Source organism: Monodon monoceros, unplaced genomic scaffold, assembly GCF_005190385.1.
Source record: "Monodon monoceros isolate NGI ecotype Baffin Bay Population unplaced genomic scaffold, NGI_Narwhal_1 Super_Scaffold_13, whole genome shotgun sequence".
Lineage (NCBI taxonomy): Eukaryota > Metazoa > Chordata > Mammalia > Artiodactyla > Monodontidae > Monodon > Monodon monoceros.
Genome location: NW_021703769.1, coordinates 30,995,408 through 31,017,298, shown reverse-complemented (window position 1 = coordinate 31,017,298; position 21,891 = coordinate 30,995,408). Strand labels below are relative to the sequence as shown.

The window sequence follows — 21,891 nt, the reverse complement described above, 5'->3', positions numbered from 1 at the left end:
ACCACAACACACACACCCATACACTCCTAACCACAACACACACACCCCTACACACACACACACCCTACACACACACACACACACACACACACTCCTAAAAAAAACAAAAAAACAAAAAAAACAAAGGTAGACAAACAAGCAAAATGTAACATGAGATGGAAAACACCTGATGTGGTGGACAAGAACCCTGGCCTGAGGATCCAGGCTCAGATCCTGTCCCTTATGTGCTAGGCCAAGTCTTATGAACTCAGACACATCACCCACTGCTGAGCCTCTGCTTCTGCCTCTCTGCAGTGGGGCTGCCTGCCCTACCTGCCCCACAAGTGTATTTGAGGATAAAAATAGAAGAGTAGTGTTCACCTGCCCAGTTCACTTACTCAATTTCAGTTGCCATATTTGAGCCTGAGATCTGGGTGACCTTCCTTGTATTCTGTTATGTGTTTCCTTTCCATTTTTAAACGTGCTTTGAAAAGTGAACACCATAATGCAGGTGTAACTGTCAGGTGGGATGTTGCCTGCAATAATTATAACAGTAATAATAGATACCAGGCTTTTTTGGATTTTAGTATATACTTTGGAAGGAAACCAATAACTTTTTTAAGACATGAAAATTTTACGTTGGTCTAAGTTTAAAATACACCTGTTTTAGTATCCCTCATTATCATATTGGTTTTTGTTAAACTTCACCTTCCTGGGGGAGTTGGAATAACTTGGGCACCATTTATGTTTTCATCCTTGAACTGGTACTGGTCTGATGACTTTGTGGTGGTACCAGGTCAGCAAAGTGCCTGCATAGGTGGGGAGATGGTAGAGTGGTGGCCGGCTGCAGTCAACACCTCAGGTGGAATGTGACCATGAAGCTGCAGTTGACCAGCTCTTAATGAAACTGATAATTCCATCTCAGCAATTAGAATTGTGCCCAGGAACAATTAAGCTTAACTTTGACTGAGAATCAACTCTTCCTGCCAACTCTACCTCAGGTTGTAAGGGAAAGAATGAGTCCCTATGGGTGATGAGACAAATTGTTGTACTCCTTCATCATTTCAGCGGTGGGAAGCCATCCCACACCTGCCACACATGGGGCACCAGACAGATGAGGTTGTGTTGGGTCCTGCTGCAGGGGAGCGACCAGCCGACCTGCCTCCTGCAGCATTCAGTGTACCTGGGTCAAGAGTGTGGGACTCGGTAGAGAGAAACTGTTGAGTCAACCCAGGCATCCCTGCCTTCACAAACAGTGCAGCAAGGTAGTTCAGAACCCAGGCTGTAGAGCTAGACCTCTGGCCCACGTAGCTGCATGATCTTGGACTGCTGGCTTTGTTTCTCTGTAAAGTGGATGGTTATAGAAGCCGCTGTAGAAGGCTGGGATGATGGGCAGGAAGACCTATGTGTAATGTCTGACACAGAAACCTCTCAGGAATATTATTATTAATATTGAATTCTACTGTATATAGCTTCCTTAAATATTGAAGTTTTACTTTTTGCTTTTTAAAAGTAATTTATGTTCCTTACAAGTAAATCAGAAAATACAGAAAAGTGGGGGAAAAAAGGTCACAAATCACATTGCCACCTGAAGCCAATCCTTGTGAGCATTTTGGATCCTGTCCTTCTTACCTGTTTGCATGCATGCATGCATGTGTGTGTGTACATGCACTCTTGTGTGGTAGCTGCTTTTTAGTTAATTTATAGTTGTAATTATACTGTGCAGTATGTTGTTATCTGTCATCTTGTTTTTTTCCCTTACATAGTGTGAGATTTTCCTATCAGTGTGTACATTCTTTGGGTTTTCTTATTCTATTAAGGAATATTTAGCGAAAGCATTTACATGACAATTTCATTTCCATATCTAGAAATGTTAAGATCTAAAACTCATTTCCAAAAAATATGATTTCCCAAATGATAGAGGACGAGCAGCTTTGTAGAGAAATGAGTTGAACACGTGTGGTCAATTTTGCCATTGAAGATTTGAGTATTATTTTTAACACAGATGTAACAGCCTTTAACCTAGATCATTTTCTTTCTCTCCTCAGGACAATTTTCCTAGTATTACTGTTTTCTCAATATGCCAGAAATGTTAAATTTCCTCTCCCAATTTACAAATCCAAGAAAGGATGGACTGCATACAAGTTACAGCTTTTCAAAATGTTCCCTGTGAGTAGTCACCTTTTTTTTTTTTGGCAATATTGCCTTTGGTTCATATGTAAAATGTTTATATGAGAAGAGGGGTTTTAAGCAGGTCATCTTGGGGGGACCATGTCTGTGTGATGATATCAGGGTACTAATGACCACCCAAATCACCATGGACCTAAAATTTAAAAGCAGTGGAAGTTTCCAATGCTGGAGTCCTTTTAGCAGTATGTGAGAGGACATTGATTGTCCTTGGAATTGAGGGAGGTCTGACTCCATGTGGCCTTTTCAGGCCCATTGTCCGTTATTCTTATTTTACTAGCCAGATTCGGGCTAAATCACTTTACTACATAAAATTGCTCTCTCTAAATGTGATTCCATTCAAGGAATAGTTTCTAAGCAGATCCCTTATGTATTTTTTCTGCAAAGTACTGATGATGATGGGCTCTGGGGTATGATACTCCAACTGCAGGAAGGCGTCTTTTGCCAACAACCACCACTTCTGTTGGCCTGACAGAGCTTTTTCCTTTGACCACTTCAGATCATCCTGGCCATCCTTGTGTCCTGGCTGCTCTGCTTCATCTTCACAGTAACAGATGTCTTCCCTCCTGATAGCACGAAGTACGGCTTCTATGCTCGAACTGATGCCAGGCAGGGTGTGCTTCTGGTAGCCCCGTGGTTTAAGGTCCCATACCCATGTAAGTATTCTGGTGGCCAAGAGGGGTCAGGAGCCCACAAGGGCCCAACCTAGAGGAGTTGGAAGTTGGCAGGAGGCTCTCCAACACGAAAGGCCTTCTTTGTCCCAGAGCATGCCCTGGAAGTCTTACCATTCTGGCCCTTAGAGGATTAGACCGCAGAAAAGGGAGGCAGGAGGCTTTGTCCCCAGAGGGCCATAATTAACACACAGAGACTGACCAGCTCCCTTCTCAGGTATACTGGTTGTTTCTTTTGGTTCCACTAAGGCAGAATCCCAGACATAAAGGGGTCTCTTGCCAGATTTGATCTCTGGTGGCCAGGATTTGAGGGCAGCTGCTTAGAAAGGCAAGTACAGAGCTGCACAGTACCCAAGCCACTGAAATGAACAGACTTGAGTGGGAGGGGCCTGAAGGTTAGCAGATGGCTCAAGCATGATGGAGTTTGTATAATCTTTTAATGGGTAGCTATAATTTTTTTTTAATTTGGTCACAGCTGTCAGGTAAATTAATATTCATTCACAAATGGATGGACGATGGATCTTACGTCATAATTTCAGTGTTGGGTAACTCTTGGCCAGGTGGCAGGGATATACAATCCCCATCCAAGGTATCTCTTGGATTCATGTGTAGCGTTTTCTAGACCCCAGCCCCGAAAGTGATTGGTGTGAACCCAGTGATGATTGCATGCTTGTTGTTGTATTGTGCAGAGTCTGTTCCTGGCATTTAAGGTTTTTATTAGAATGGAAACCTGAACTTAGTTGGGTTGTGCCACTTTATGCCCCTGTCCAGCAGTCACATTTTCATATTTTATGACAAGGAGGAAGAGCCAAGGATATTAAGACTGGGTTAGAGATAACTGTTCTAAGGATTTCCCTGGAGGTCCAGTGGCTGGGGCTCTTGTGCTTCCATTGCAGGGGGCACGGGTTCAATTCCTGGTCAGGGAACTAAGATCCCACATGCCACGACATGGCCGAAAAAAAAGAAAAGATAACTGTTCTAAGCATGTTAAATGATAAGGATGCTGGCAGTTGTTCCTTCTGGTCTTGACACATTTACAAACACTGTAAAAAGCTTAGTCTTTCTAAAAAACATTCTCATCAGATTATATGGTATAAGTATGTATTTATGTATACACAGATTCGTCCCCCCATTCCCCCCCAGTACATGGTTCATAAACATACATGTAATCTGAGATAAAGTGAGTTTAAAAGTCGATTGGTGAGGGAGTCAGGGGAGGCATGGGAGGACAGGTAGGAGGAAGCCCCCACGGCACATGCGGGGTGGTCCTCGCTGCCTGTGCATGTGGCTCCCAAGATGAGCACAAATAGAAACACAGAGTGGGGTGTCCAGGAGAAGCAGCTGTGCGTGTGTTGAAAGACCAGAGAGATTTTGCTCAGGTACCATGGGGCCCATGCACAAGGAGGCATAACTGAGTTGGACAGGACCTTAATGTCATGACTGCAGAGAGTGCTGTCTGGCTCCTCTTGACAACAGCCCTTGACTGCCACCAGCTTCTCTATTGCCAGAGCTCCCCTAGATAAAGAGCTACTTCCAGAGCCAGAGGATGTAGTCTTATGTACTCGCTAATGATTTGGCTTAATCCAGAGACAAGTTTTCATATATCTAGAGCAGTGGTTCTTAGTCTTTAATATGCTAAGAATTACCTGGATTAGTTGTTAAAATACAGATTTCTGGTCCAAAATGTCAACAGTGCCAAGTTGAGAAACCTGCTATAAAGTAACAAAATAAATTAAAGCTTCTAGATAAGAGGAAAGATGAAATAACAGACTTAAATAGAAGGCTGGAAGCCAGCAGGTTTAAAATTTAAACTAATAATCTGAAGGAAAAGGGATCAAAAATTAAGATAACAAATTTTAAATGTTGTAAATGGAATAAATATTTTTAAAATAAGGACTTCAGGCAAAGGGGAAAAAAATAAGAAAGCAGTAAAAAAGTAAAAAGACAGAAAATAAAAGGCAATTTCTGAAAAATAATAAATGGCAAAATGAAACAAAAATCCAACCCCCAAAATCAAGATACTAAAATGAAACCACAGTGCTACATCAGCAAAGGTAGCCATATAAAAGGTTATCTAGAAAACACAAAATGTTGCTTGATAAAGAAATCATCTTCATGAGAAGAATCCATTCCAAACCAATCCAGAGACGAGATGTTGACCAAGCCAGTTGCTGGTGGGTCTGCACCTTGAACCCCTGACTACAGGCTGCCTCTGCACCCCCTGGTCAGCTCCCACAGGGTAAAGTGAGCTCCAGGCAGGAAAAGTTCTGTCTATACATATACTCCAGGCATATTCTGCACATCTTACTTTACATGTCATCTTTTTCTTTCCAAACCTGTGGTTGCTCCCATTACCTATGAGACAGAGACCAAGCCCCTCCAGGGGGCTGGTCAAGGCCTTCCAAACCTACCTGCCCCATGCTGCACACCCTCCTCTGCTGAGCACTAGCCTATTCTTGCCCAGCTGCATCCATCCACTGATGCTCAGGCTGCTGCCTACCCAGAACGCCCTCTCCACCTGTCTCCTGCTCTCCAGGCCCTTCTTGGATAGGGACTGTGCTACTTCCTGACTTCGTAACTGGTACTCATTGTGACCTGGTTTGGATTGCCTTCATTTGAAGTCTAATCATTGCACTGGTTCCAAGATCTTTTAGTGTTCTGATCCCTCAGTACACTGTTGGCCCCTGCACAAGAGAACATTTTATACATTTCTTTTTTCACTGTCCTTTCTATTTAGTAGCTCTATTATAACTAATGGTTCAGGGAAAGAAGGTCTAGGTACTTTACAAAGAAGTCTGTTCGTTCTAACAGTGAAGGTTCCTCATGCTATTTTTATTAAATAAGATCAATGGTTTTTGGTATCCAAATAGATATACTTTTAAAGAAAAAAAAACCCTACTAAAAATTAAATCTGGATAGGATACTCAAAATGAAGCTACCTGGGGACTTTGCTTTGCTTTCTTAAAGGAAACTCTTTAATTTTCCATAACATGGTTTACTTAAAAAAAAAAAAAAGTGCTGGAATTATACTAGAGAAGGGTTATCTATACTTTGTGCCATGCTTTACTGTTGGGATTTAAATTTAGCTGGTGATTTTTCATTTGACGCCACCCCCTGGGCAGGAGCACTATTTTGTATCATGCTTGCACAGCAGGGCTAAAAATCCTCTTCATACAAATTCCTATGCCAACAAAGCAGGCTGTGTTGAACTGTAATTTAACAGACACTGAGTGTGGCTTTGAAGCAGGAAGAGAAGCACCCACCTCTTCCAGCCAAACAATTTCTTCTTTTAAATAAAGCAGATCAATCCTGGTTATGGTTGTCTTCATCCAACTCAGAAACTATTCCCAGGCATATAGTTCACTGATGACTTAGGTGTAAAAATAAATAGTTTCCATGAGCTTCAAAAATCTGAGTGGATCTTGTAGAGTCCTCTAACATACTGAAGGACTCAATGTCCTGAAAACTTTTGCCTGCCTCTCTAAGAAAGTTCATGAGGCTTTCATGCTTGTTTTCCTTCCTTAGTTCAATGGGGACTGCCCACCATCTCTGCGGCTGGTGTCATCGGCATGCTCAGTGCGGTCGTTGCCAGTATTATCGAGTCTATCGGGGACTACTACGCCTGTGCAAGGCTGTCCTGTGCCCCACCGCCCCCCATCCATGCAATAAACAGGTGCGTTCCTGAGAAAAAACGAGCTCTTCATCGGGCCCAGCGCCTCATACTTTGCTCTTTGGTTTGGATAACCAAGAGTTTCAACATGAAGTAGCCAAGCACCAGGGCTCTTTATTGGCTGTTTGTTTTGGACAAGTCACTGCCCCCATTTTGCCCTGATTTTCCTCATCCATAGTATGGAGCAGAATTCCCACCTTTCTTCCTCATGGTAACAGTTGTATAAGACATTCTCTGTGAGATCACTCCAGACCTTAAACTCACCAAAACAAGTACCAGATACTGCCATTGTTCTGTGCTTGGTTTGGGTCATGGATGTATTGTCCCCTTTGATTTCTTGTTTTCCCAGCTGTTCTATTCACAGTTACAATTCATATATAGAGAGACAGGAGCAGGAATAAATGAAGTCTGTAGAATCTAGAGGTTTATGAGCTGTGGGGTTTATATTCTCAGCACATCTGGTCTTTAGTTTCTGGATGCTGGGGGCAAATTGGGCCCTATGGAAGCTGCAGAGAAGAGAAAATAGCCCAGATCATTCCGCCTTTCCCAGCCAGCTGCCGCCCTTCCAAAAGGGATTGTGTGTGATGAGATCCAAAGGACTGGTGTCTTAGCACCTCTTGCATTGGTTCTGTTGGGGTTTAGAGTCCTGGTTTTTCTCTTTTTCTCTAATGGAGTTATTGCATATGAGTAAATTACTTATATACTGATTCTTTTAAAAGTTCTAATGTTTACAAAATTACAAAGCATTTCTTTTCTGATAAAACTATATAGTAATAGGAAAGGAATCAAATCAATGGATGACCCATGTTTGTCTTAGATTCCAACAAATGACTTTAATTTCTGGCTAAAATCTTTTAATTTGGAATAATTTTTAATCATTTGTGTCTGATGTGTGGTTCAGAGATGTACTTCTCAAAGTTGAATGAGCATGGAGAATACTGTTAAAATGCAGGTCTTCAGATCTGGGATGGGGCCTGAGAGTCTGCATTGCTAACCCCTCCTGGGGAGTGTGGAGGCTTCAGGTCTGTGGACCCTGCCTTTGGGTCACAACCATTTAGAGTGTATTTCAGAGTATTTCTCCCATGGAATGAATGTTTTTCTTTCCCCCATTCCTTTACGTTTTAGGGGGATTTTCGTGGAGGGTCTCTCCTGTGTTCTCGATGGCATATTTGGTACTGGGAATGGCTCTACTTCATCCAGTCCCAACATTGGAGTTTTGGGAATTACTAAGGTACAAATATTTTTCTAATTAAATGGTTGGGCCTCTAAATGTTGATCCATTTCATTGATTGGTCTGGCCGCTGTGAGTTCCAAAAGGATGGCCTCCAATACCGAGATCATCTTCTTCCCCATCTCTTATTTTTTCATTGATGGGTTTATGGAATGCTGATAGAGGTCTCTTTCGCCTTGACTGACCTGGGTAGGCAGGCACTCTGGTGCTATTCCTTCATACATTCCACAGATTTTTATTAAGCACTGACCCTTTGCCAGGCTACTGTTCTAGGCACTTGGGATACATCAGTGAATAAAAAAGAAAAATATCCCCATCGTCTGTGGAGTTTAGATTCTAGCAGAGGAAGACAAGCAATAAATAGTAAGCATAATAAGTATGACAGAAATATGGGGCAGGGTGGGGGATCAGGAGGGTAAGTGTTAAATCGGGTAGTCAGGCTAAGCCTCGTTGAGAAGATGACTTTGAACGAAGACCTGATGGAGCTGAGGGAGGGAACTGTGCAGGTACCTGGGGAGGGGCATTCATTCCGGCAGGGCAACCGCCAGTGCAAAGCCTATCACAGGAGCAGGCTGGCACTCTGCAGATCAGCAAGGAGGCTAGTGGGGCAGGAAGCAGAGAGGGAAGTGGGAGTGGGCCTGGTAAGAGCAGATAAGGTTCTTGGGGTAGCTGAGGGCCAGGTCCTGCAGCCCTACAGGCTGCCAGGGGCCGAGTGGAAGTGGGGGCCGCAGGGTGTGACTCCATCTGATTTTTTTTTTTTTTTTTTTTAAGAATCACTATGGCTGCTATGATGAAAGTAGAACATGGTGGTCAGGAGAGAGGGTAGAAACAGGAGACCAGTTAGGAGATGGCACTAGTTCTAGATGAGAAATTATATTACTCATTACAAATAAATCAATCTTACAGTAACACAGTTTTCAAACTGCAGCAGCATCATTCTCTTTCAGATGAAATCGGTTGTGGAGTTAAGTGGCAGCACAAGCCACAGCGAGTCACTCAGATTGAAGCAGTGCCTGGGTCTGAAGTCCTCCCCACTTGTCTCTCCTCCCCACCCCACTCGAAGCACAGGCACCACAATCCAGCCTCAGTAAAAAGGAGGCTACTTCTTGGCCTTTCAAATTTACTAGCAAATAAATTTTATATCCCAGTTGCTTTGGGCCAGAGCTTGCTGTTTGCCCAGGGTGTTGAGGAATGCAGCTCGGCCCTGGCCATTGTATGTTGCACAGCTAGACACCGTTAGAACTGGTTCACCATCTAGGGTGGCCTGCATGAGTCAGAAGTCTTCCTCCTGAACTTGAGAACTTGGGGGTGGGCTGGAGCCTTCTAGAACTGTTTGACCTCTTTAAAATTAGAAATCCTCCTCCAGCCCTCTGCAAGATTATATAACCAGATGAAAAGAAACCAGATACTTAGTTTGGTTAATTGTAACTGCAAATCCAAGTGAAAGGGAGCAGGGCATGCACTGTGCAAGCCTGACATGCTGGTTGATTTCCTGTAAGTTGGCCAGGCCATCACAGAGCTCAGCCTCAGGTGTGCTGGTGGCCCCACCTGCTGCCTGTTGCTCCTGGCACATGACATGTGAGGGCTGCCTGATGGGCACTTCCTCCAGGATGCCTGGGTCCTATTGCTGCCCATGGTGAGAGCAGATGCTGAGCATACAGAGCTAAGGGAAGGGTCAAATGGGCACCAGATGGGACATAAGCCACTCACTCTTTAGTCAGTTTGCTGCCATGAGCCTGTAGACATATAACTAATCCAAAATAACAGAGTAGTAAAATTATTATAGATGGAGGGACTCTTGGGGAAACAGTTTAACAAGCCAGCTCCCTTTCTGCACCTTTTTAAAACACATCATCACATAATTTAACCAAGGTCACTGTAGGGAGTAAGTAGTGCTGTCATTAAGGTTCCTTCTAAAACTTGACTGAGATGGTTTGGGGAATAATTATCTTTATTATAATTTTGATAGTGCTAGCTTATTCTGAAAAGGCACCCTGCCCGCATTTTTTAATTGGGCCAATTGATCTTACCTCGGAATCCCTTTGGACCCATTTACCCTAGGCAAAGGCCTTATCCATTTGAGAGCAATATCAGCCCTGGAATTGGTTTCCATTGCCCTGACTCACAAGGGGGTATAATTGAACCATCTACACAGATGCCGTGGGGTGGGGAAGTAGGACTTGCACCAGAAACTTCTCTGTGGCCTGAGCCATGTGGCTGATGGAAGATTCCTGCCCAGGAAAAAGGAAGCACAAGGTTATAGGCAGTATTCTGCCTCTTTTCCAGCTGAAGGACTTGGGACAGTCATTTTCTGATTAGAACTCAGATCTGAAATCTGACAGTTCTAGATCTAGATCTGTGTTATCTCATATGGTAGTCAGTAGCCACATGTGGCTGGTGGCCACAGGAAAGCACAGATACAGAACGTTTCCATCACTGTATGAATTTCTTCCAGACACCACTGTCTGGACCATTGTATCAGACTTCCAGAACAAATAGAAAGAGGGTGATATGTGGCTCTTCCAGAGAATCTACCTCCATTTCCTGGCAACTCCACTGTTTGCTGTCCTTTATCCAGTTATGGCGTTCCATGTACAGACATGGACATTCTAACTATTTGATCAGAGTTGAGGCTGCCTACCCCATTGTGTGTTCTGAAGTTCTGAGGGTTGAATGGGTTGGATTCCATGTGCAGGACTTCTCTGCTGAGTGTGTTCCAGTGTCTGTCCCACAGAGAAGGGCAGCATGACATGGTAGGGAGGTGGCTGCTTTGGATCCAGCCTTGGTTCCATCACATTCTCCTAAAGTGACCACGGGCAAGAAACGTCACCTCTCTGAGTTTCTATACCCTTGTCTATAAAGATAACTCGCAAGGTTTTGGAATTAATAACTTGATGTAAAACACTTAGCATGTGGTTAAATAAGCAAAATAGAGATACTGTTATATGATATTTAGCCCTAAGTTTATTTCTAGGAAGAGTAAACACCATCTTCCCTGGCTGAACTATCTCTTTGATGGTATCCAGAGGGAGGTCATTTCTCCTCTGCAGCATACCACCCTGTTGAACACTTTGGAAAGTCAGAAATGCAGTGTCGATTTTTCAGTGGCCCTAGGCAAAGCCACAGTTCAGGAAGGAGATCAGAAGGGAGCCTGGGAGGTGATTCCAGGGAGTGGAGAAAGGAGATGTGAAGGCTCCATGTAAGCACCAGCAGGGGAGGGATTTTTAGGGCTGTGTCTCTGGTGTTTGGAACAGAAATGTGTAATAGGCACTCACTTAATGTTTGTTGAACAGAAGAATGGCTAACTTGCTGCTTTTTTTGGACAGCATCTAAGGCAGATCAGCCTTCCTTGCATGGTTTTCATAAAAGATTTATTGTTTCAGGCATCCCTAGGGCCAGCTCAGCCCTCCCCCCTGCACACCTAACTGGGCTGACCTTGCTGGGAGGTGGATCCCTCTGTCTGGTTGCTCTTTCTCTTACTCATGCCTCAAGACCATCTCCAGGGAACCCTCCCCAACTTTTCAGAGTTTTCTCTTCCCACTGGACTCCCACGCAACATGACAATTGCAACAGTACAATTATTTTATCGTAAGCTTGTGACTTACTCATCTTTGTATCCACCACCGCCCCCCATCCCAGTTTCCCAAGTGCTGGTCACATAGTAGGTCCTTGAAAATGCTGAAAAACAAGCTATTTGTAAATGAAAGCCTTCCTAATCATGTATTACAGCCAAGTGTAAGTCACTTTTGCTCCGTTTGCCAGTTTGCATGACCTTTTCACCGCTCCCCTGCACATAGTGGTGGTATAATGGGAGGAACTGTAAATTGGAGTAATGGACGCTAGGCTCCAGTGTCAGCTGTGACTGATTCTAGCTGGACAGCTCAGTAAAAGATTCAATTCTTATTCTGAAATTGACCTTTGGGCACATTAAGAAGCTGTTGGAAGGTCCAGCCCAGCATCATCCAGTAGAACAGTGCAATAGTGGAAATGTCCTGTACCTGCACTATCCCCTGTGGGAGCCCCCAGCCACACATTGCCTACTGAGCACTTGAAATGTGACTAGTACAACTGACGGACTGACTTATACATTTCATTTCATTTTAGTTACTTAAAATTTAAGTAGCCATCTTCTATTCACTGTAAGTCATACATAAAGCCCTGTGGACACTATTCCATTTCTGGAACCTCTTTTATCCAGTTTACGTCCTCAGGATGTTTTCCTGGGAGAGGCAGCACAGAGTAGGGGCCAACAGTGTAGGATTCTTGAGCCCAGTGCTCGCTCCATCTCTTGCTACCTGGGTGACAGTGGACTAGATGAACGCTTCTAGAAGGCAGAGATCAAGCTTAACCAATAAAGTTGGGACCACATGGGAAGTGCTTTACATGGTGCTGCAGAAGTCCAGAGTTGGGGAAGCCAAGCCTTGGAATCAAAGAAGGCTTTGCAGAAGAGGTAGCATTGGGGTCGTATTTTGAAGGATGTGTCTGAGAACTGGCCAGAAGGGGGATGAGAACCCGAAGACTTAGGCAGGGGACTGACCTCCCAAGTCACGATGTTAAAGAGGTCACTCCATCATAGTGGAGAGGACATGTGGGCAGAGGAAAGGCCAGAGGCAGCAGTTTCAGGTGGGAGGCTGTCAAATAACCTAATGCTTCCCAGGTACTGTTCAGACTATTTTATATTGCATCTCATTTAATCCTCAAAGCAGAAGCACACCGTTCATTGTTACAGAGATGAGGATCCTGCCACCCAGAGAGGCTAATGCCTGTCTCATAGTTAGAGGTGGAGCAGAGACAGGAGCCAGGCAGCTCCTGCACTCTTTGGTCTCCAGGCTGTGCCACCTCTAATGAGTAATACACCAGGAGGAAAAGTAGTTCCAGAAATGTTTGGGGGTTTTGTCTGATTTGCCAGAACCCAGAAGAGAAGCAGGGGCCAAGTGTAGTTTTTGCATTTGAGACACTAGAAGATCATCCTGGCCAGTGACTGTGGGCATTAGAAACCCAGGACCAGAGCACAGGAGCAGGTGCACACTGAGGTGACATTGCCCAGGGCTCGGAGACGCAAAGGCTGAGCCCCAGGATCCCCGTAGTCAAGGAGAGCAGAACAGTCAGCTTCTGGCAAGAACCGGATGGGATGGGAACAAGGAAAGGTGGTGGTAATCTTTTTACTCTAGTTGTGTTTATAGTAATACTTATGTGTTTAGAGTATTGAGATCAATCCTCATTGTGAAATGAGACTGAACCCTCTTAACTAAAAGTTTTAAAGAGTAATCCAGATTTTGTCTGTGGGTTTTGTCACATTTTCCCGCGGGGCCTGAGTAGTTGTGTGTGCTGCTGGAGGGCCTCAAGGTTAACGCCTGTCTCTGCCCTCTGTGTGTCCCACAGGTTGGCAGTCGTCGGGTGATACAGTACGGCGCAGCACTCATGCTGGCGTTAGGCATGATTGGAAAGTTCAGTGCCCTCTTCGCCTCGCTCCCGGATCCTGTGCTTGGCGCCCTCTTCTGTACTCTCTTTGGTAAAATTCCATTTCCTTGATAGCCGGCTTCCTTCTCAGGCTCCTTTTCTTTCTTCACATTTGCTAAGGAATCCCTTCAGTGAGATTGAAGGTAATGATAAATTTCCTTTTTAAAATACAAAAGGATATACCTTAAAAACATATAAACACAATATATCACTTTCTGAGTTGAGTTGATGTTAAAGGTAGAATAATTGAGCTAGGAAAAATCAAATTAAATTTTATTCCCTCTAGTTGCCATTTCTAATTGATTTAAACTCAGATATCTTCCCTTCTGGGCCATTTAAAATTGACCATTTTTGCGATGGGACTCGATTTGATCTCTGTGCCATTCAGCTATAGTAATCAGGGACTTGATATTTGGGTGCATTTCCCAATGTAATTGAAATTGTTTGAATCAAGTTTTTGAGGGAGAACCAATGTCCTTAGTTTTTTGCCTGGTCTAAAAAAAGCATAGGGTGATGTTTATGCCCCTTATTTAGGCCCAAATAGTGCCTAGGCCGAGGGTCATTTGGATCAGAGACCCAGGTGGTCACATTTTGGTCCCTGTCCTGTCACTACACAGTCTCCCAACCTGTTTCTGATGGGACCGAGAAAGGACATTGTAGGGAGTCTGTCTTCAACAGTGTATCTGTCATCCATGCCATAGGTGAGATAATGGAACTTGTGGTCTAATGTTTTTCTCTCCAGGAATGATCACAGCTGTTGGACTCTCTAACCTGCAGTTCATCGATTTAAATTCTTCCCGGAACCTCTTTGTGCTTGGATTTTCAATCTTCTTTGGGCTTGTCCTTCCAAGTTACCTCAGACAGAACCCTCTCGTCACAGGTAGGGAAAACAGGCCTTGAATCTTGTGGGGAAGTTGAAACCACAGCCAGCACTTCACAAACAGCTCATCACCAGTTGGAGAGTACTTTAGAACTTCAGGAATCATTTTGATGAATGTTCATCTATGTTTTTCATTTAAATCCCACTTGGCTGAAGCTTACCTGGAAGCCCTTTGCACTCCTAACCACCTGTTTTCCATAGCAGGTGAACTATTTTACATTCCCACCAGGTATGTGGGACACAGTGATTTCTATTTCTCCATATTCTCACCAAACATGTTATTTTTCTGTTGAGGATCATTATATTTTTAAATATAGAAAGTGTGTGAACTTCTGTCTTAATTTATCTCATTCATGTGATAACATCTTTAGAAATAAAGTTGCTCCTAATTAAAAGAAGCTAAGCACTAATTAGTAACCCAGAATTCTGAAGCCCTTCGTTTGATTGCTGACCCCACAAATATTTTTGTTGTCTTGTTATTCACTTCGTAAAATTTTCAGCCTTACAACAGCCATCTTTTATATTGATTTTTTTTTAATCTGCAAACAACACCGCCCTCCACCCCCAAAGTCTTCATAGTTCATTACACGTTGAACTTCACTGTATTAGATTTATCATCTGTGAACCATTGTTAGGAATTTTCCTTATGGAGATAACTTTTGATTATTGTTGAAAGCATTCATAGTAGTTTAACATGTTACTGGCAAAAATTTATCTACACATGCATAGCAGAAATTTACACTTTTATGCACTGTATTGACGGACTGGCAATTAGTGTCCACCCCAGTGTTCCTTTCTAAGTCAAGGGCAGGCCTGTTCTGGCTGGCAGTGACCAGTTGCTATGTCATTTTCAGGGATAACAGGAATCGATCAAGTGTTGAATGTTCTTCTCACAACTGCTATGTTTGTAGGAGGCTGTGTGGCTTTTATTTTGGATAACACCATCCCAGGTATGTGGTATATATCAAACATGCTTATTACATATGTGACTTACTTTTTTTTGACAAATAAATATGGGAAGCAGGAAGAGTAAATCAGTTCAAAGCAATCACTGGTTAAAACTGTCTTTTCTAAAGTGGTTAAGATGACACTTTCAGCCACCTTTCATGAATCACTTTTTTGCTAATAAACTTAGGGTTTTTTTTTTCCTTCTTGCTGAATTACATTTAAGAAAAAGCAGGTGAATTCCTTGCATATGGTGAAGTGGCAGCGGGATGCCTTAAGCATGCTCCAGCTGCCTGCCCTTCTGCTCAACCTTGCCTGGAGCTCTGCAGTTTGGCTTTCGTTGACTTGTTCACACACTCCTGAGCCAGCTGCTACCAGTGGGCAGTACGTCTCCTTGTGGAGCCTGTCCTTTAAATGAGTCATTGCAGAGGCAGGCCACTGCCAGGACCAGTGCCTGAGAGATGTATGGAGGCAGCTCTCTCTCCAACACCCATAGACCTTGTTTCACAGCTGGTGCGTTCTATGCCAAGTGCTGGGTGATGGACTAGGATGTGATGTAGGCCCTGCCTTGTGGCCTTCCCAGCTTCCTAGAGGAGGCTGCTTTGTATCGTTGTAAAGTGCTGCCATGGACGCACTGGTAGATTCATCCGCTGTCAAGGAAGGATGATGTTTATTCTGGAGCTTGAAGGTTTTATTGAGATTTTGCCCGTAACCTACCTCCAAAAAGCCTCAATCAAGAAGAGGTTACTAGGGGCGCAAGGGGTGAACACATCTGGCAGAAGGAATCACACACATGAATAGGTGGAAGGTGTTAGATTTGTGGGAGGCCAGTAACATCCTCTTTCTCTCCTAAGTCAGCACTAAGTGAGAGAGAGACAAAGGAGTCAGGCAGATGGAAATTAAAGTCAATTTTATTACTGAAATGCCCATGGGAGGGCATAGCTTATATGTGAGAGGTTCCTAAGCCCTGCACCATAGAGTCAAGCTCAACACCCAGGCTCAGGCAGAGAAGTACATTGTTAGGGCTCCCATGTAGCTAAAAGCAGGTGCCAGTGCTCCTCTCTGCACTGGAAAGATTTTTGAAAAGGAGTCCAGGAGTTGCTGAACCCTGTAGGTCCAGATCTTTCTCCCTGACTCATCTGTCAGGGTACAGAATTGCCAGGAGTGTTATGCCAGTGGCAGTTCATCCTCACAGGAGCACAACAAGTGGGGAATATGTGACAAATGCGCCCCCCACCCACTGAAATGGAGCAAAACAGTATAAAAAGTGATATGTCTGGATGGTGGGTGGGTGTGCAATGACCAAGTGGTGAAGGCATTGTGAGATGTAATAATGACTCTGGGCCCCATTTTGTAAGATCAGATCGGCGTTTTAGAGAGAAGTGGTTGTTTTGAGGGATTAGTGATTCTTAGATTTCTGGATTGGGCATCAGCTACTCCTCAAGTGTTCTTTGTGTCATCCCATTCCTTTCAATCTATGAGACAGCAGCAGTGGAGAATCTCAATTCTTGGTAGAACTATTTAACTAAACATTCCATTGTTCTGTTTTTGTTTTGTTGTGTGTGTGTGTTCCACAGGTACTCCAGAGGAAAGGGGAATCAGGAAATGGAAGAAGGGCGTGGGCAAAGGGAGCAAGTCTCTTGATGGCATGGAATCCTACGACTTGCCATTTGGCATGAACATTATTAAAAAATACAGATGTTTCAGCTACTTACCCATCAGCCCAACCTTTGCAGGTTACACATGGAAAGGCCTCAGGAAGAGCACTAACAGCCGGAGTTCAGATGAAGACTCGCAGGCCACAGTATAGCCGTAGCTTGCCCTGTGGCCCAGCCGCAGTGAGGCATGAACCTGTAGTTCCTTGCTGAGTAACAAGCAGTAACATATATGTTTGTAGATCTGCATTTACATTGTCCACCCCAGAGCTAAGACAGATTACAAGTAGCTTTTGTGTTGTGGGTTGTGATCCTGTCTAATATGGTGTCTCACCTATCTTTTTATTTAAGCCCTTGACCCTTTGCCCTTGAGAACATCCATTGCTGGCCATGGTCACTGAATTTGAAGTTCCTGTCCTCCCGTGGGAGTGGATGCTTGAAGCCCACAGTGATTCCTTGTTTTCAGTCCCCTTCTAATACCCTGTGCTAGCTTTCTTACAGGCCACCTCCAGGGTCCAGGGGCTTTCTGTGCTTGGAAGCACCAGGACCTTCACCTGCAAAGACCTCCTCTGGTCAAGGGACACCAGTATCCTTGCATTGTCAAATGAGATTCTGTGTTCCCTGATACTCCTGTAGGAGGTGGCTGCTGGCCAGTTGAAAACAGTGACATGCTTACCCTATCCCCAAATCTGTGCATGGGTAAAGTCTGTACAGATATAATTAGAATGGAAATTGGGGGATTGGGCGGGAAGGGAAGGTACCTTGAAATCAGCATCTGATTCTCAACTACACTTTCTTGGTGCCACCCTGGCCCAAGCTGGGCCAGCACATCTCATATTGGCCTCTTTTTGTTTACTAGTAGCTGAGACACTCTAGCTGGCATTTCTCACTCCTGGCTGGTGTGACGGGTATAGAGTGCCCATGAGGGCACCAAGCAGGTGTTTATGGGAGTCTTGGTTCTGCTGACATGTGGATGTCAGTTATTGTTGTGTGTATCTATTATTACAAGATTTTATTCCTATTTAATGTTATTGACTATAGATTTTTGAAATCAGTGTTTTTCCATGTGACCCTCTTACCTTACATCCGTATTACTTGTCCCTCACCTCCTATCCCCCATTAAGAAAGGAACCAGCATTTGTAAAGCTGTAGACACCGTCAGGGAAGCTTGTTGTCCTGGCTCTTAAAGGCCAGTAACCATTATTGCAGTTGTGTTTTGTATTGCTTGATACCATGAAAGTGTAAATACATAATGCTTAATCTATTTATCAAAACTGACTACTGGACCAGAGCCCAGAAACCATGGGTTAAGTTATAGTGAATTTGTTTTGTGAAGAAGGGAAGCTGGGGCAGGTGACAAACAGCCGCCATATTGAATGGTGTGGCCTCCTGGTAAATTAATCAGTGCAGTTGTGTTGCCATTCATATCTGGCAGTTAAGGCTTACGGAGACTTTCTGTGAGTTGCCATGTTGAATGTCCACTGGATTTTGATTTTGCAGAGGGGAAGATTAGATCCCCTGGCCAAATGCTGCCTTTCCTGTTTAAGTTATTGCTGAAGGTAGTAAGAAGAGCAGCTGGCAGGCCCCCTCTGTTGAATTCTAATTAATAATATTAAATTGTTTCTGACAAAAATGACTTTTATTGAATTTGGCTTGAAATTTGCAATCAAAGGAAAATCCTGAGTGACCTCGTTTCTTGAGGTAGTGCTTCTTAAGTATTTACCTGGTTGTTTACCAGGCAGTGAGCACATGGCGAACTTCCTGCCCCCGCAACTGGCTCAGCTCACCACACTGGGATGTCTTTGGCAGCATTATTGTGTCACTACAGCCTCCTTGATTCCTGTAAAGTTTGGGGCTTTAAGGCCTATTCTGGCAAGAACACTTCAGAGCCACTGCATTGTTTTGCCAAGACCTTATTGCAGATTAAGTAAAGAACTTAGATTCTAAATTTAAATTTGTATGGTATGTTTTTTTGAAGTGTATTTGGTGCATATTTACTTTAGAAGCACACTGGTTAAATGATTTTCATCCGTTTGACTTGGTAAGCCGTCGAGGCTGACAGCCCTAGTTGTCCCCTTAGTTGCTTAGTTCCTTCTATTTGTATTTTGCTCAGCATCTCCAATTTCTCTCCTCTGAACAATGGGGAAAATTGTAAAACATCCCAGAGATTGCAGTATTCTAGCTCTCTAGATGAGCAGAAGGACCAAATATCCAAATGAAAGCCTCTGAACCATTGGTAATTCAGGAACAAGTTCCTTTCAGCTTAACTTGACCCAGGAATCTTCCCTCCCAGTGGGTAACACTCAGGGCATGTGCTTCAGATGTCTAGGAATCCTCTCCCTTCTGAAAACTCTCCTGGGCTGGGCTTATTGAGAGGTTTCAGATCTGCTGGTCTGGGGGGATAGTTTCCATAAGCCTTCAAATGTGCAAAGAAGCCCTGTGCCCACACCTCCTATTGGAAAAAGAGGGGTTTTGCCCTTCTTGTTCCATTGGGGCCAACTTAGATTCTCTGTCCAAGGTGGGGGAAGGGGACAGGAGATTAGGAAGACTGTCCTCTGGCTAGCAGATGTGCTACAGAATGAGTCTGTAGTTGAAAGAAAAATATATTCATCTGCTCCTTGTGTTGAAGCACACACCTGAAGGGGAGGTTTGGGGGGACACAGTGGCCATGCACGGTCTGTGCCTGTGCACCTCCCACTTGCATTGCTGGGGCCACATACCCACTGTGCTTTGGCCAATAGAATGTTTTAGGATATTTTGGATGTGAATGTCCTTGGGCAGGGCATTCACCCTCCAATTCCCACATGAATACCTACCCACCGTTTTCACATTTACATTGGTGATCCTGATGTGGAAAGTAGAAACTTATAAATAGGACAGTAGATGCTGCAATATCACTGTGGCGGCAAGGGCGAACCCACCACTGGTTTTGATAAAATATCTAAATGGTTCACAATGGGAAGTGGCTCCAGTCTTTGTAGGCGATTTTCGTTCTCATTCTCACTGGGGAATTAAACATAGATTCATTGATACAGAATCTTTCTTAAGATGATTTCAAATGTTAGATTGTAGTAAGTTTCTTGTGATTGATCAAGGCAAGGGAAGTGGCTTAACCATGGGTCCTGATGGTTTCCCGTTTTCATGGTGACAGATTCACACACAGGATTTGCTTCATACTGTAGAATACTGACTTTCATGATGACAACCTGGTTTATGCATGAATATTACAGTATTTCCATATAGTAAAATAACATTTCTACCCAGGATAATAGTCACAGTTTTCCAGGGAGGGAATGATAATTTTCATGACAATGTCATGTGATGATAGAATTTCTCCATTGATGAATCTTTCGTATGTGTGTATACTTTATTTACCCATGCATATATTTTATGACCATGAGCTAAGTTGTTATTTCTTTAATTCATGTCTCTGCTGAAATATTGGTACTAGCAACTTAGACTTGAAGTTGGCAACTATAATCTTCCATAATATCGATGCCACAAGAGTGGTCAGGCCAGATAGGAGACGCACAAGGAGCTGTGGCGGAAAGCCTCATCAGAACCTGTCTGGCGCAAAGAAAGGCAGCATCCTGCACACTCACCCCCACGGCTTGGGGTGGATGCTCAGCTGCAGGCAGCAGGCCTGGCATGACTGTTGCTGCCCCCTGGTGTGCTCACCCAGCTGTGCCCCCGGACACGGTGGCAGCCTGAGCTCTCACAGGGCCCAGGGAGCCACTGTTGGCTTTAGGGAAACACCTGGGGCCTCACATGCCATGCGTGTTGTGCTCTGTCCCCTTATGATTTTGACACAGAGAATAGGCTCTCCCCCACCCTCCACCCCTCCCGCAGTCACAACTGGAGTAGTGCAAGAAGATTGCCCGTTTTTGCCCGCGTTCAGCATCTGCCTATGGACCTGTGAAGCACGTTAGCGTAGAGGATCCCTTTTCAGCAGCCTCCGCACATTCCTGTCCTTTTAGTCTGTTCTTGACTGTGCCTCGTCTTCACTCTACACTAGTAACATCCAGCCTCCTTAGAATTGCTCTGTGTGTTTCCCAACACTTAGGACGCCCTTCCCAGTGGTGCCGTCTTACTGACAGTCAAGTTAATACCCTTTTTGTTCGTTCGTAACAACCTTTGTTTGACATGTTAATAAATTTCTGACTGTTCTTAAAACAGTGGGGATGCCTATATTTTCCTTAAGTTTTTGTGACTGACTTTGGCTATATACCTTTCTGGGATTTTGTTTGTTTTTTATTTTGCATACTGAGGGTATTTGGGGTGGGGTTGTTTTTTGAGATGTCTAATTCTTTTATGGAGTTTTTAAAAAGAATTTTCATATTGTTTTTCTAACATGGCTTCATTAAACGTTTAAGTATTTTAAAAATATGTAATATTTGGACCAGATGTTGTGAATAATAGTAGAGATAAAGCTATTTTATTCTGTATTTTTAAAACTGTTCCGTACAAATAAAAGCTCTCCTGGACACAGTTCTGCTGTTCACATACCTTCTTTGGCTGGTCTTTAAAGAAACCTGTCATTATTTAAAAGTCATCACTTAGGGGAGGAAACTCGACTAGTAAAAAGTTTAGTTCAACAAGTTCGCCTTTGTTAGATACATTGAAGACTCAAAGGAGGAAAGCAGTTGTTGAAGTATCATTGGCCCCCACAGCTAGAGAACCACGGTGGGATCCTTGGGAGGATGCCCAAGGGGGAAGGGAGACCTTGGTTAGAGGATGCACTTATGCTGGACTTTGGCGTGAAATTATGAGTCTCTTAGTAAGTTAGTGACATCTGGAGGCTGGAGACCTTTTAGGGACCAGAAAGGCTGTCGTATCCACACAGTGGAATCAAAGGCTCCAGAGCAGTCTTGGCCCCTTCGGGCCGACTATTTAGGCTGGGACAGGAAATGCTGAAGTGTGGGTGCCAGAAAAAGCTCAGAGCCAAGCCTGAGGGCAGTGAGTGACAGCTCATTCAATCAGAGGCATGGCTCCTGGTGGGGTATGAAGACAAGTCCAGAAGTGTTTAATTGGTGTGTTTCTTAATTTAGAACAAACTTAGAACTCCTCCATCCCCATCTCTGTCCCTGGTTTGTCTCTGGCAGTTTCAGCCATAGTGACCACCACAGCCACTCCCATAGGGTGTTCAACCTGCTGCTTCCTGTTCCCAGTATCCTGACCTATGAGCCACTGCTAGGCATCCAGTTACAAGGTGA

At 44.0% G+C, this 21,891-nt stretch overlaps 1 protein-coding gene across 2 annotated transcripts in view; it reads left to right on the top strand.

Annotated features, from left to right (window-relative positions):
• Window positions 1–21,162, top strand: part of SLC23A2 (solute carrier family 23 member 2) — a 150,220-nt gene extending 129,058 nt beyond the window's left edge. For both annotated transcript variants that reach the window (XM_029220428.1, XM_029220429.1), the window contains exons 9-16: window positions 2,028–2,148; window positions 2,666–2,822; window positions 6,363–6,510; window positions 7,633–7,738; window positions 13,121–13,250; window positions 13,941–14,078; window positions 14,933–15,028; window positions 16,601–21,162. In XM_029220428.1, coding sequence (XP_029076261.1) covers window positions 2,028–2,148; window positions 2,666–2,822; window positions 6,363–6,510; window positions 7,633–7,738; window positions 13,121–13,250; window positions 13,941–14,078; window positions 14,933–15,028; window positions 16,601–16,833 — 1,129 coding nt within the window. In that variant the 3' untranslated portion in view covers window positions 16,834–21,162. The remainder of the gene's footprint in view (window positions 1–2,027; window positions 2,149–2,665; window positions 2,823–6,362; window positions 6,511–7,632; window positions 7,739–13,120; window positions 13,251–13,940; window positions 14,079–14,932; window positions 15,029–16,600) is intronic.
• The last annotated feature ends 729 nt before the right edge of the window (window positions 21,163–21,891 follow it).